This window comes from Rhinoraja longicauda, chromosome 36 (assembly GCF_053455715.1).
Source record: "Rhinoraja longicauda isolate Sanriku21f chromosome 36, sRhiLon1.1, whole genome shotgun sequence".
NCBI lineage: Eukaryota > Metazoa > Chordata > Chondrichthyes > Rajiformes > Arhynchobatidae > Rhinoraja > Rhinoraja longicauda.
This window is the reverse complement of record NC_135988.1, coordinates 11,323,737-11,338,039: the sequence shown is the minus strand read 5'-3', so window position 1 is coordinate 11,338,039 and position 14,303 is coordinate 11,323,737. Positions and strand designations below refer to the sequence as shown.

Genomic DNA, 14,303 nt, shown 5'->3' with positions numbered 1-14,303 from the left:
CAGAACCAGGGCCACACAGTCTTAGAACAAAGGGGAGGCCATTTAAAACTGAGGTGAGAAAAAAAGTTTTCACCCAGTTGTGAATTTGTGGAATTCTCTGCCACAGAGGGCAGTGGAGGCCAAATCACTGGGGTGTATTTAAAAGATAGTTCGATAGAGCTCTAGGGGCTAGTGGAGTCAAGGGATATGGTGAGAAGGCAGGCACGGGTTATTGATTGTGAATGATCAGCCATGATCACATTGAATGGCGGTGCTGGCTCGATGGGCTGAGTGGCCTCCTGCACCTATTGTCTATTGTCTATGTCTGGAGGACCAAGAGATGACGGACACCGCCATCCCATTGGCTCCCTCCGCCATGCTGACGTCATGACTGGCAGGAGGGACGGCCAACCAGCGCCTGGTAGAGGCGGGACCAGAGCGCGTGATCGGCCAATGGGCGGTGTGGGGGCGCCGCGGATTGGCGGCGGCTTCAGCCAATGGGCGGGCGGTAGCCCTGCTATTGGTCGCGAGCTCCTCCCCCCCCCCCCCCCCCCCCCCCCCGCCCCGGGCGTCCAATGGGCGGGGTGCGCTGCGGAGGCCTCGAGCCTGGGCCTGGATTACTGGGCGGGCCGGGCGCGCGGAGCACGGAGAACACGGACTGGTGGAGCCGCCACAGGCCAGCGGCCGCTCCCCTAACCCGCAAACCCCAGCACCCGGCACCCGGCACTGAGCGAGGACCCAGCACCCGGCACCCGAGCGGAGGCCCGGACATGGCGGCGGCAGCGGCGGCAGCGGCCACACAGTACCCGGGCACGGAGCGGTGAGATTCCCGGGGAAGGGGGGGAGAGGGGAGGAAGAGAGGAGGGGGGGGAAGAGAGGAGGGGGGAAGAGGGGAGGGGGGGGAGAGGGGAGGGGGGAAGGGGAGGAAGAGAGAAGGGGGGAGAGGAGGGGGGAAGAGGGGAGTGGGAGAGGGGAGGAAGAGGGGAGAGGGGAGGAAGAGGGGAGGAGGGGAGGGGGGGAGAGGGGAGGAGGGGAGGGGGAAGGGGAGGGGGGAAGGGAGGAAGAGAGGAGGGGAAGGGGGGGAAGAGGGGAGGGGAGGAAGAGAGGAGGGGGGGAAGAGAAGAGGGGAGGAGGAGGGGAAGAGGGGAGGAGGAGGGGAGGGGAGGAGAGGAGGGGGAAGAGGAGGGGGGAAGAGGGGAGGAAGAGAGGAGGGGGGAAGAGAGGAGGGGGGGAAGAGAAGAGGGGAGGAGGAGGGGAGGGGAGGAAGAGAGGAGGGGGTAAGAGGGGGGGGAAGAGGGGAGGGGGTTAGCGGGAGGAGGGGAGGGGTGGAAGAGGGGAAGGTGGGGGGGGGGGACACAGGCTGCACATCCCAGGCCCAGCTCCTCCACTTGCTGCTGCCCCCCATTCGCCATGTGTCTGACTTTCCCCCCTGTTTCTTAGGGGCGCCCCTCTGGCCCTGACTCTCTACACCCACCTCTGTGCCCACTGAACCCTGACTTCCCCACCCCCCCCCCCACAAGCCCCCTGACACGGACTGACTCCCCACACCCACCTCTGTGCCCACTGGCCCTGACCCACCCACACTCACCTCTGGCCCTGACTCCTCACCCCCCACACCCACCTCTGTGCCCTCTGGCCCTGAACCCCCCCCCCCCCCCCCATGCCCCTCCCCCCCCCATGCCCCCTCCCCCCCCATTGCCCCTCCCCCCATTGCCCTCCATCCCCCTCCCCCCCATTGCCCCTCCCCCCCATTGCCCTCTGGCATTGCCCCTTCGTGTGCTCTCTGTACAGACTTGCCCCCCTCCCTCACTTGCCCCAATGACCCTGACCACCTCCCACCCCCACCCAAGTGCCTTCTGGCTCTGACCTATCCCTTTTTGCCCTCTGCTCCTATACCCTTTAACCAGGACTTGTCCCCCCTCCCTCCTTGCCCCCCCCTGTTCCCTGGTGGCACCCCGGTTAGCCCTGACTCTCACCCGCTCCCCCCCATATTCTCTATCCCTGACTCTTTCCCCCCCCCCCCCCCCCCCCCCCCCCCCCCCCCCCCCCCCCCCCCCCCCCCCGTACTCTCTGTCTTTGACTCCCCCCCCCTCCATGCTGGCTCCTATTTACCGCCACGCCTGTCCTCCATCCCAACTTGTTCTATCTTTGAACTAAACACAACACTCGGGCTGGGTTTCCAATAAACGCGGGGTGTGGGGCGTTGTGAAGTTGGATACAGCAGCCAACCAAGCTTATGGGTGGTCGGAGGCTGCAAACATTAAGACCCTTGAGAGTACCAGAGGTGACAACCTCGTCTCATTCCCTCTCAACCTTTGGAGACTGTTAAGTTATTGGGGGCTATGTTAACCTTGTTAATTAATTTCCTTGTGACTGACGTTCCATCTCCCCGTCTGCTTTGCCCAGGAATTGCTGGGTGTGCTTTGCCACTGACCTCGATGATCGCTCTGCAGAGTGGGTCAGCCCGTGTCGGTGTAGAGGATCGACAAAGTGGATCCACCAGTCGTGTCTGCAGCGATGGCTTGACGAGAAGCAAAAGGGCAACAGCACAGGCCGAGTGGCCTGTCCACAATGCAACACAGAGTACTTGATTGTCTTCCCAAAGCTAGGTATGCAATCAAGCAAAAAAGGCCAAGTCAATGGATATTTTTACGGCAGAGACAGATAGATTTTTGATTAGTACGGGTGTTAGGGGTTATGGGGAGGAGGCAGGAGAATGGGATTAGGAGGGAGAGATAGATCACCCATGATTGAATGGCGGAGTAGGCTTGATGGGGCAAGAGGCCTAATTCTGCCCCTGTCTCTTATGCCATAGAAAACTCTTGTCACTGTCTTCAAGCTTCTGTTATCTCCTGCCTAATGGCAGCAACACGAAGAGATCAGGGCAACAAGGTGGCGCAGCGGTAGAACTACTGCCTTACAGCGCGGGTTGCATCCTGACCACTGGTGCTTGTCTGTGCGAAGTTTGTAGTTCTCCCCGTGACCTGTGTGGTCGTTCTCCAAGATCTTCCGTTTCCTCCCACGCTCCAAAGACGGGCAGGTTTGTAAGTTAATTGGCTTGGTATAAATGTAAAATTGTCCTTAGTGGGTGAAGGGTAGTGTTAATGTGCGGTGATCCCTGGTCAGTGCGGATTCAGTGGGCCGATGGGCCTGTTTCTGAGCCGTATCTAACTAAAAAGTGAACATGGCCTGGATGGTGGGGAATCTCAATAGGGGTACAGTAGGTCTATACTAGTCCCATTTGGCCCATATCCCTCTACACCGTTACTGTCCAAGTACCTGCCCAAATGTCTTTTAAGTGTTTTTATGGTACCTGCCTTAACTACCTCCAAAACTCCAGGAGAAGTATAAGAAAATAACTGCAGATGCTGGTACAAATCGAAGGTATTTATTCACAGAATGCTGGAGTAACTCAGCAGGTCAGGCAGCATCTCGGGAGAGAAGGAATGGGTGACGTTTCGGTTCGAGACCCTTCTTCAGACTGGAGAAGAATCCAAAACCACAGACTATAAAGCTAGCCTTGAAATCAATGCTTGTCCGAGCAGCAACATGGTGTATTTTTAAAGTGAACGCTTGTGCTGATGGTTTTATGACCCTGTTCCACAGGTCCAGTTGTTTACTCCTTGCACCAAGTCGACCGCATTCTGTCCAGAGTGTGCCCGTTTGCAGCAGCCAGCATCGTGGTGGGGACCGTATACTGGTCGGCTGTGACGTACGGAGCAGTGACTGTGATGCAGGTTGGTCCGCCCTCTGACTTTCCTCTGGCTCAAGAATTGTTCACCACTGCCCACCTTGTCTGAGCAAACTAGCTCACCTGTCGTGGAGGGAGGAACTGCAGATGCCAGTTTACACCGAAGATAGACCCAAAGTGCTGGAGTAACTCAGCGGGACAGGCAGCATTTCTGGAGAGAAGGGATGGGTGATGTTTCGGGTCAAGACCCTTCTTGAGACTGAGAGTCAGGGAAGAGGGAGATGCAGAGATATGGAGGGGTAAAATGTGAAAGCACAGATCAAAGGGGACGATGATCAATGAAGTGTAGGATGGTACATTACTCCAACATTTTGTGTGTCACCTATTTCTCTCTCTCTCTCTCTCTCTCTCCCCATCCCCAATAAAATCAATCAAAAGAGGGGTCCCAACCCGAAACGTCACCAATTTTTGTGAGGAAACCAGAGTACACTGGTGGGAGACCCGCTTGTTCGCAGTGAGAAGTGCAAACTCCACACAGACAGCACAAGTGGTCGGGGTTGAACCTGGGTCCCTGGAACTGAGAGCAGTGCTTCCATACTACCCATATGCTTGCAACAAGCTAAGCTTTGAAAGTACAGACAAGAGCAGAAAAAATAATCATGATTGTACAAGTGACAGGGACAAAAATCAGACGTCACTATTCATGTTCTCCAGAGGTGCTGCGTTACTTCAGAGATTTTGTGATTTTTGTCTGCAGTTCCTTGTCTCTACATAAAGCCCCTCACAGGTAAACCTTGTCAGCCGCTCTTCTGCTGACTTAACTAATGCCACCTCTTGTGTAGGCTAGGAATTCTGAACTGTTTGTTGCTGGAATTCCCAATTGACCTCCATCTCAAGACCCTTTAAGTCCATGCTGTGATTTGCTGTTGAATGCAAAATGAATGGTGTGCATTTGTGCTGCCTACTGGACAGAACATCAAGAGAGAATACCCCCCCCCACTGATGCTGCTCAACCTGCTGAGTTCCTCCAGAGGTTTGCTTCCTTTTGCTCTAGATTCTGCCATTTGCAGTCTCTCGTTCTCTATTCAGAGAGGATAGTATTTAAACTTTCGAGACATAGCATGGAAACAGGCCCGCTAAGTCCACGCTGACCAGTGTTCATCCCTACACACTTGGGACAATATTTAATGTTACCAAAGCCAATTAACCTACAAACCTGCATGTCTTTGGAGCGTGGGAGGAAACCGGAGCACCAGGAGAAAACCCACGCGGTCACAGGGAGAACGTACAAACTCCGTACAGACAGCACCTGAAGCCAGGATCGAACCCGGGTCTCTGGCGCTGTGAGGCAGCAACTCTACCACTGTGCCCCCCCTCCCCCTTAATTCTGAAGTACTAATTCTGAGGAACTCAGTGGGTCAGGCAGCAACGGTGGAGGGAAATGGGCAGAAATTGTCTCCAATGCGTGGAGGGGTTTGGGAACAAGTGCTGGTAAATGGAAGTAGCTGATGAGTACTCGACGGTGCGGCCATGTTGGGCCAAAGGACCCGTTTCTGCTTCCATCACTCAGACTGAAGACTTGAAAAGATGGAGCAAGTAAGGCAGAGCGGTTTCCTTCGCTTGGCATGACATCCGTGGCCGTTGGCAGGTAGTGAGTAATCCAGTCTACCCTGATCTTTCCAAAGGTGGTCGGGCACAAGAAAGGTTTGGACCTCATGGAGCGGGCGGACCCTCTCTTCCTGCTGATGGGGCTGCCCACCATTCCAGTGATGCTCATTCTGGCCAAGATGATCCGGTGGGAGGACTTTGTGCTCCGGATGTGGCGCAAGTACTCCAGCAAGCTTCAAGTGCTGAGCAGTATTTTCCCAGGTGAGATACTGGGTCAAGAGTGTTTCTTGTCATATGTACCAGATAGAACTGCATAAGCAACAAATATCTAACCATAATACTCTAAACAATATAATAAACAAGATAAAAAGGTCAATGTGTGTGTGTATACAAATATATAGACACATACACTTATGTGTGTGTGTGTGTGTATATATATATATATTTATACACGTGTATATATATATACATGGGAAGGCACAAAATGCTGGGGTGACTCAGCGGGATAGGCAGCAACTGTGGAGAGAAGGAATGGGTGACTTTTTGGGATGAGACCCTTCAGATATATAAGGGGACATGTGTGCATGTGTAAGAAAATAACTGCAGATGCTGGTACAAATCGAAGGTATTTATTCACAAAATGCTGGAGTAACTCAGCAGGTCAGGCAGCATCTCAGGAGAGAAGGAATGGGTGACGTTTCGGGGTCGGGTCTGAAGAAGGGTCTCGACCCGAAACGTCACCCATTCCTTCTCTCCTGAGATGCTGCCTGACCTGCTGAGTTACTCCAGCATTGTGTGCATGTGTATATGTGTGTGTGTGTATATATGTGTGTGTATGCATACATACATGTGTGTGTTTATACGTGTGTTTGTATATATGCGTGTGTGTATATGTATGGATGTATATATGGGTGTGTGTATATATGTGTGGGTGTATATATATATATATATTTATTTTTTAAATTATTATTTTTTGAGTCTTGTATGACACCAACCATAGGTTTATTGCGTTAATCGAAGTCCTTGTCAATTCACCAGCAGTTTTTATTTGTTGGCCACTTCCTGACTCGGTAACACTTCCCAGCAGTCACTAGTCCACTGTCAAATGATGACAGCCCGTAAGATAAGGTTTGTTTGCAAGAAGAGGGTGTAAGTGGTTAGAAGGAGAATTCCAGAACTTGGCCACATGGTGGCAGAAAGCACAGCTATGGGTGGAAGTGATTTAAAGCAAAATCAAATTGAGCAGCATCTCGTAAAGGCATGGCTGGAGGAGGTTAGAGAGAGAGAGAGAGAGAGAGAGAGTAAAATGCACAGAGACAGACCAGTCAGCACAATCCTCTATTCCCTTCTCTATTGCACGCTTATATAATTTCCCTGTTCAAGCATTTATACTGTTAAATTATGTATGACAATTGAATCTTCATAGAAACATATAAAATAGGTGCAGAAGTAGGCCGTTCGGCCCTTCGAGTCAGCACCGCCATTCAATGTGATCATGGCTGATCATCAAAAATCGGTACCCCGTTCCTGCTTTCTTTCACCCCATTTCTCTTGATTGCGTTAGTCCTAACAGCTGTATCTTACTCTCTCTTGAAAACATCCAGTTAATTGGCTTCTACCACCTTCCTTTTGCAGAGAATTCCAGAGATTCACAACTCTCTAGGTGAAAATTAATCGATTTCTCGATTACTATCCACCTATTACCGAGATTGTTTGACCTGTGTTCTGTTACTGCACCAACAGCTTGGGGTTTTAGTGTTCAGTTGAGACACCAAATAAGTTTGATGTCATCGGTGGCGCAGCAGTAGAGTTGTGCCTTACAGCGCCAGAGACCCGGCTGCTCCGGTTTCCTCCTGCACTCCAAGGATGTGCAAGTTTGTCAGTTAATTGGCTTGGTTAACTTGTACCTAAGATAGTGTTAGTGTGCGGGGTTCGCTGATCGGCGTGGGCCGAAGGGCCTGTTTCCATGTTGTATCTCTAAACTTCATAGAAACTAAACTACGTTGACTGGGTGAATTTAATTTGCAGACGTTGCCAAAAAAGACGCTTCTCTCGAGCAAGGTGTTGGGAGTGTCCTGTCCTGTCCTGTGTGCTTTCACTTTGATTTTTCTGCATTGTTTAGGTTTTGGATGTCCCGTTCCTCGCACACCTGCCGACGCGCACTATCGAAGTGACCACACGTCCATCTCCCGCATCCTGTGCGGCGCGCTCGTCTTCCCAACCGTCTCCAGCCTGGTCGGCAAGTTAATCTTTAGCAGCGTGAACTCCAATCTGCAGCAAACTATCCTGGTGAGAGTGCAATCCTGAGCCTTTTCATGATGGTGGCGCAGCGGTAGAGTTGCTGCTTTACTGGGCCAGTGGCCCAGGTTCCATCCTGACCACGGGTGCTTGTCTGCACGTTCTCCCAATGACCTGCGTGGGTTTTGATCAGAGACCTTCCGTTTGTAGGTTAATTGGCTTGGTATAAATGTAAAAATTGTCCCAGGTGTAGGGCGGTGTTAATATGCGTGGATCGCTGGTCGGTACGGCCTCGGTGGGCCAAATGGCCTGTTTCTGCACTGTATCTCCAGACCTGCTGAGTTACTCCAGCACTCTGTGTCTTATACTGTAAACCAGCATTCTCAGTTCCTTGTAACCCTAAGAGTTGTGGGAGTATTTGTACCAGGGAACTAAATGGGTATTATTGGGACTGCTCGATAAGAGATGGTATAAAATCAGAGGCGTACAACACAGAAACCGGCCCTTCGGCCCACCATTTTTTTCCTCATCTACACTCATCCGGTGGCGCAGCGGTAGAGTTGCTGCCTTACAGCGAATGCAGCGCCGGAGACTCAGGTTCGATCCTGACTACGTTCTCCCCGTGACCTGCGTGGGTTTTCTACGAGATCTTCGGTTTCCTCCCACACTCCAAAGACGTACAGATATGTAGGTTAATTGGCTAGGCAAATGTAAAAAATTGTCCCTAGTGTGTGTAGGATAGTGTTAGTGTGCGGGGAACGCTGGGCGGCGCGGACCCGGTGGGCCGAAGGGCCTGTTTCCGCGCTGTATCTCTAAAAAATCTAAAAGAGCTGGGGTTAAATTCCACCTCCTGCCTGTGTTTAGTTACAGCCCACCTCCCCATCCCCTTTCTCCCCCATATCCCTCCTTTCCCCCCATGCCCCACCGGGACTCCTATTTCGCCCCTATCCTTCCACCCACATTCCTGCCTCTGGCTTCACAGTTCACAACTCTTCAATCCTTTTTGTCTCCCACCTGATTAAATCTCTGATCTCTGGCTTTTGTTCAACCATCCGTCTATCAAGACCCGCCCCCACCCCTTGCCTGTGTCCACCTATTACCTGCCACGCATTGTCCTGCTCTCTCCTAGCTTTCTTCCCCCACCGCTGTCTGTCTGAAGAATGGTCCCGAAACGAAATATTGCCTATCCATGTTCTCCAGAGATGCTGCTATTGTAAATAGCTACGATGGGACGAAGGGCCTGTTTCTTTGTAGCTCTGATATAGTGGAGCTGTGTGGCTACCACTGCAAATAACTGGCCTTTTATTGCCAAGTCATTTAACAAAGTGAAGTTTAGTAACCCCGATTTTGTGATTTGTATTTGAACTTGGGATCATCAATCACTGCTAATCAAGGCACCACGACTGAGTCTGGGAGCATCACCACATCCCAACTCTTGGTCATTTGGTTTTGAAACTTCTGTTTCCATGGTTGCTTCCCAACACCACCCGAGCAAAGATTAGGGTGATAAGTTCACTTGGCCCAAACCTTCTGACCAAATGGGCTGACCAGGCAGAGTGGGACCATCGATACCGCTTTCCTCCGCCATTCTGCATGACTGGGGTAAGACATTGTTGGCCGGTGGGGGCAAGATGTGCATGCGACGTTAATCTCGCTGGGTGAGAGGAGACAAAGAGCCGGCCAGGATTCCTGCTCCCAATCGCTGTTGCCACAGAGCGTGGTCGAGAAAGTGGAGGGCTGCTGAGAGCTACGAGGGGGGAGGGGGGGGGCAGAACAGAGGAGTGGGGGGGCCTGAGAACAAACGGGGGGGGGGGGGGGGTCACCGCGAGAGCAGTTAGAGAGAGTCATAGATTGATGCATTGTGGAAACAGGCCCATCTCGTCCCGGCTACCCTAGTCACACTTGCCTGCGCTTGGTCCATAACCCTCCAAACATGTCCTATCCGTGTACCTGTCCAACTGTTTCTTAAACAATGGGATAGTCCCAGCAATTAAAGTTCTTTTCGGAAGCAGATGAGGAGAAGTTTCTTTAGTCAGGGGGTGGTGAATCTGTGGAATTCTTTGCCACAAGAGGCTGTGGAGGCCAAGTCAGTGGGATATTTTTACAGCAGAGATAGATAGAGTCTTGATTAGTACAGGCGTCAGAGGTTATGGGGGGAAAGGCAGGAGAATAGGGTTAGGAGGGAGAGATAGATCAGCCATGATTGAATGGCGGAGTAGACTTGATGGGCCGAATGGCCTAATTCTACTCCATTTCCTTATGACGTACAGTGGCAGGCAGTAGATAGGACGGTCCGGTGAACTTTTGTAACTTTTTCTGCCCCAGAAACGTGGCGACATTTGTGCACTGCCCAGGAGAGGTCTGCTGTCTGGTTTTACCGGGCTGTAGGCAAAACAAAGCATCTCACTGTACCTCGCTCGGTACATGTGAAAATAAAGTCTCATTGAATTGAAGCTCGGTGGAAGTGGGATGAGGGGGTAACCCGAGCGGTTGAATTTCCTGCTGGTGCACATTCTCCAACCGTGTTAGCAGTGGCCACGCCCTGGATGAGCCTCTAACAAAGACACAGAGTGCTGCAGTAACTCAGCATCATCTCTGGAGAACATGGATAGGTGATGTTTCAGGTCTGGTCTGCAGAAGGGTCCTGATCTGAAACATCGCCTATCCCTGTTCACCAGAGATGCTGACTGACGCGCTCCAGCACAGTTTTATTGCTCAAGTTATTACATAAATGTTGAGGCGTGAAGTTGGCAGAAGGAGCTTTACCCTGGATTTAGATAGTTGAAATACCTACCTACCTACTGCCAGTTCTGAAGAAGTGTCCTGACCCGAAATGTCACCCATTCTTTTTCTCCAGAGATGTTGCCTGACCCCCCTGAGTTTCGTTCTTTCTATCTCTCTGTCTGTCTGTCTGTCTGTCGGAAAGAACTGCAGATGCAGGTTTAAATCGAAGGTAGACACAAAATGCCGGAGTAACTCAGCGGGACAGGCAGCATCTCTGGAGAGAAGGAATGGGTGATGTTTCAGGTCGCGGTCTGAAGAAGGATCACCCATTCCTTCTCTCCAGAGATGCTGCCTGTCCCACTGAATTACTCCAGCATTTTGTAGCTATCTGTCCATCTACAAATAAGCAAATGGTGCAGTCAAAAATAGTGCCTCCCATCTATATAGTTTGGTGCCTTATTGGAGGTTGGAGTGTTTAATAGCCTGATTGTTGTAGGGGAAAAAGCTGTTCCTGAACTGGAGGCTACCGTTGTCAGCATCCTTTACCTTCTATATTTAGTGAAGTGCTTGGGAAGACATATAGACGTTCTTCTTCGAAAGAAACACTATGCAGAATGTGGCCTTGGGTACCAAGTCACAGAGTGATACAGGCTCTCGGCTCAACGTGCCCAATCCAGCCAACATGTCACAGCTGAACTAGTCCCACCCGCCTGCACATAATAATAATAATAATAATAATAATAATAACATTTAAACTCAAAGACGCTTTACAGGGTTTACTAAAACATAGAAAAAAAAAATAATAATAAGTAGACGAACAGAAAAGGAAAAATAAGGTGAGGCCAGTTCGTTGGATGCTTTCAAGAGAGAGCTGGATAGAGCTCTTAAGGATAGCGGAGTTAGGGGGTATGGGGAGAAGGCAGGAACGGGGTACTGATTGAGAGTGATCAGCCATGATCGCATTGAATGGCGGTACTGGCTCGAAGGGCTGAATGGCCTACTCCTGCACCTATTGTCTATTGTGACGGTCAGTGGTTGAAGGCAGTGCTGAACAGGTGAGACTTCAGTGATGTTTTGAATGTGGTGAGTGAGGAGGAGTCTCTGATGGTTTGAGGTAGTGAGTTCCAGACGGTGGGAGCAGCGATGGAGAAAGCCCTGTCCCCCCAGGATCTGAGTTTGGTCCGGATGGGGGGGGCACAGGAGGTTAGCAGCAGCAGAGCGGAGGGTACGGGTGGGAGTGTGTCTGTGGAGGAGGTCAGTCAGGTCGGATGGGGCCAGGTTATGGAGGGCTTTGTAGGTCATGAGGAGGATTTTGTACTGGATTCTCTGGGGGATGGGGAGCCAGTGGAGCTTGTAAAGGACAGGGGTGATATGGTCACGGATCGGGGAGTGGGTGAGTAGACGGGCAGCGGAGTTCTGGATGTATTGGAGTTTATTGATGATTTTTGAGGGTGAACCATAGAGGAGGCTGTTACCGTAGTCCAGACGGGAGGTGATGAAGGCGTGGATGAGGGTTTCTGCAGCTGTGGAGGAGAGGGATGGACGGAGACGGGCGATGTTTTTGAGGTGGAAGAAGGCTGTCTTGGTGATGTGTTTGTCGAAGGAGAGGGTTTGATCAAAGATGATTCCAAGATTCCGGATGTGAGGGGAGGTGACATGGTCTATATCCCTCCAAACTTGTCCTCTCCTCTTTCACAGTGCCATGTCGGGCTGAAGAGCCTACTGTGATTAGTTTAGTTTAGAGATGTAGCGTGGAAACAGGCCCTTTAAGCCCACCAGGTTCGCGCCGACCAGCGATCCCCGCACATTAACACTACCCTCTACCCACGAGGGACAATTTTTACATGTACCAAGCCAATTAACCTACAAACCTGTACGTCTTTGGAGTGTGGGAGGAAGATCTCAGAGAAAACCCACGCAGGTCACGGGGAGAACGTACAAACTCCGTACAGACGGCACCCGTAGTTGGGATCGAATCCAGGTCTCCAGCGCTGCATTCGCTGTAAGGTAGCAACTCTACCGCTGCGCCACCCTAAAATATCTTCACAATACTAATGGGATGAAAGGGTTTGGCAGCATGATAAAATGGAAATCGTCTGAAATAATATCTTAAGGGAAGAGTCTTCACTGCCTATGTTGTTTAAATCTTCAGTGCGTCATTCACCTGCTTGGCCTTGTTTAGTTTTAATTATTCTCGTTGCAGGGCGGGATTACCTTTGTTGCCATCAAAGGGGCTTTAAAGGTTTACTTCAGGCAACAGCAGTACCTCATCCAAGCCAACCGCCGCATTCTCAACTACCCCGAGAGGGGAGAGGAACAGGAGGCAGCACAGGAGGCCTACGAAGACTCGGGAAGTGACTAAAGAGAGCGAGAGATTGATTGCAAGGAAAGACGCAGAGCCCGTTTACGTCCCACTCTCGTGATTGCTGGAATTAGCATTCGACATGACCCCACTTGCGTCGGGCTTGTGCTGTGGCCATATTCGCTGGCGTCTGCAAACCAGCCCAGTGGAGTTTAGTCACCCCGCCGGCTTGCTGTTGGACAGATATTCGCCCTACTTTCTAAACTGCTGGTTTCTCCTTCGATTGCTTGCATCATTATGATTTAGTAGCCAGGGGACTACTTTGGACTAATGCCACGAAACAACTTCCTGGCGTCACCCCCGAGCAGTATCCGGCTCAAACCCAGAGCCGCCCGCCCTCACGTGCAACTTTCCCCAGGGGTTGGTCCTTGCTCATCATTTCTAGGAGCAAAATTAGGCCATTCGGCCCATCAAGTCTACTCCGCTATTCAATCGTGGCTGGTCTATCCCTCCCTCTCGACCCCATACTCCTGCCTTCTCCCCATTACTCCAGGCACCCATGCTAATCAAGAATCTGTCAATCTCCGCCTTAGAAATATCCATTGACTTGGCTTCCACAGCCTTCTGTGGCAATGCATTCCACAGATTCACCACCCTCTGACTGAAGAAATTCCACCTCGTCTCCTTTCTAAAGGTGTGGCCTCTGGTCCTAGACTCTCCCACTACTGGAAACATTCTTGCGCAAGGATGCACGCGTGTGTGTGTAATACCTTATTTACTGCAATAAGGCCCTTTGGCTGGCTGGGATAATCCTATCTTTTCCCATCCCTTGTGCCGAGTCTCAGTCATATACCCACAGATAGGCCGTCGTTCAAATTTGGTGCCCCGTGAGGTTGCAAGTTTGCCCAAGGGCGGAGAACATGGGGATACCTGTGGCTCCGCTCAGCTGCCGGGCTGTGTTGGAAGTTCGGACTCTGAATTTTTTTTTCCCCGCACATTGTGATATCTCGGGTCAAAACCGGGAAGAGAAATGGTAGCAGGAACACGGTGAAAGTTGGCAATTAACCAGAGCTTCGCAAACCTGTTCACAATCTGTGCTCAGCACGTTGGCTACCAAGCGGATAATTCAAAGATCCTTGCATCAGGCAAGACCTATCTTGTGTGCTGGCACATTCAACCCCGTGAGCACGAAAATTGTGCTTCGTAATAACCAAGATGATTTAATGAATATTTTAAAAGCAGAATGTTACAGTTTAACAAATTTACAGAATTGTCATTTTTTTTTATCTGTGGAAAATTTATTTTTAATTAAGTTTCTTTTGCATGCTGCCATGACAACCACCATAATCGCTGTAAAATGTGTTTATTTTTTATTTATATAAAGCTGTTTGGAATAATATAGCTGGTGAAAAATAAGGATTCTCGAGAAATTTAATTTAATAAAATGCCACCTCTGAAGTATTCGATTGTCCTTCTGCTCAATTGTAACCATTAATTTGGGGGTATTTCTAAACCATTGACAGTCGCATGCGCTTCTCTCTTTATCTCTCTTTACACCGTGGCACAGCTGGTAGAGCCACTGCCTCCCAGCGCCAGAGTCCCGGGTCCGATCCTGGCCTCGGGTGCTGTCTGTGTGGAGTTTGCACGTTCTTCCTGTGACCGCGTGGGTTTCCTCCGGGAGCTCCGGTTTCATCCCACGTCCCAAAGACGTGCGGCTTTGTAAGTTGTGTAGAAGGGTCTCGACCCGAAACGTCACCTATT

The 14,303-nt window shown here is 51.0% G+C and overlaps 1 protein-coding gene across 1 annotated transcript; it reads left to right on the top strand.

Annotated features, from left to right (window-relative positions):
• Positions 1 to 550: 550 nt before the first annotated feature.
• Positions 551 to 14,003, top strand: LOC144610360 (E3 ubiquitin-protein ligase MARCHF5-like). The gene is made up of 6 exons (XM_078428984.1): positions 551 to 799; positions 2,386 to 2,588; positions 3,586 to 3,716; positions 5,356 to 5,539; positions 7,401 to 7,567; positions 12,444 to 14,003. Exons 1-6 carry the CDS (start codon positions 555 to 557, stop codon positions 12,600 to 12,602), a joined length of 1,089 nt encoding a protein of 362 aa, XP_078285110.1. The 5' UTR covers positions 551 to 554; the 3' UTR covers positions 12,603 to 14,003.
• Positions 14,004 to 14,303: the final 300 nt, after the last annotated feature.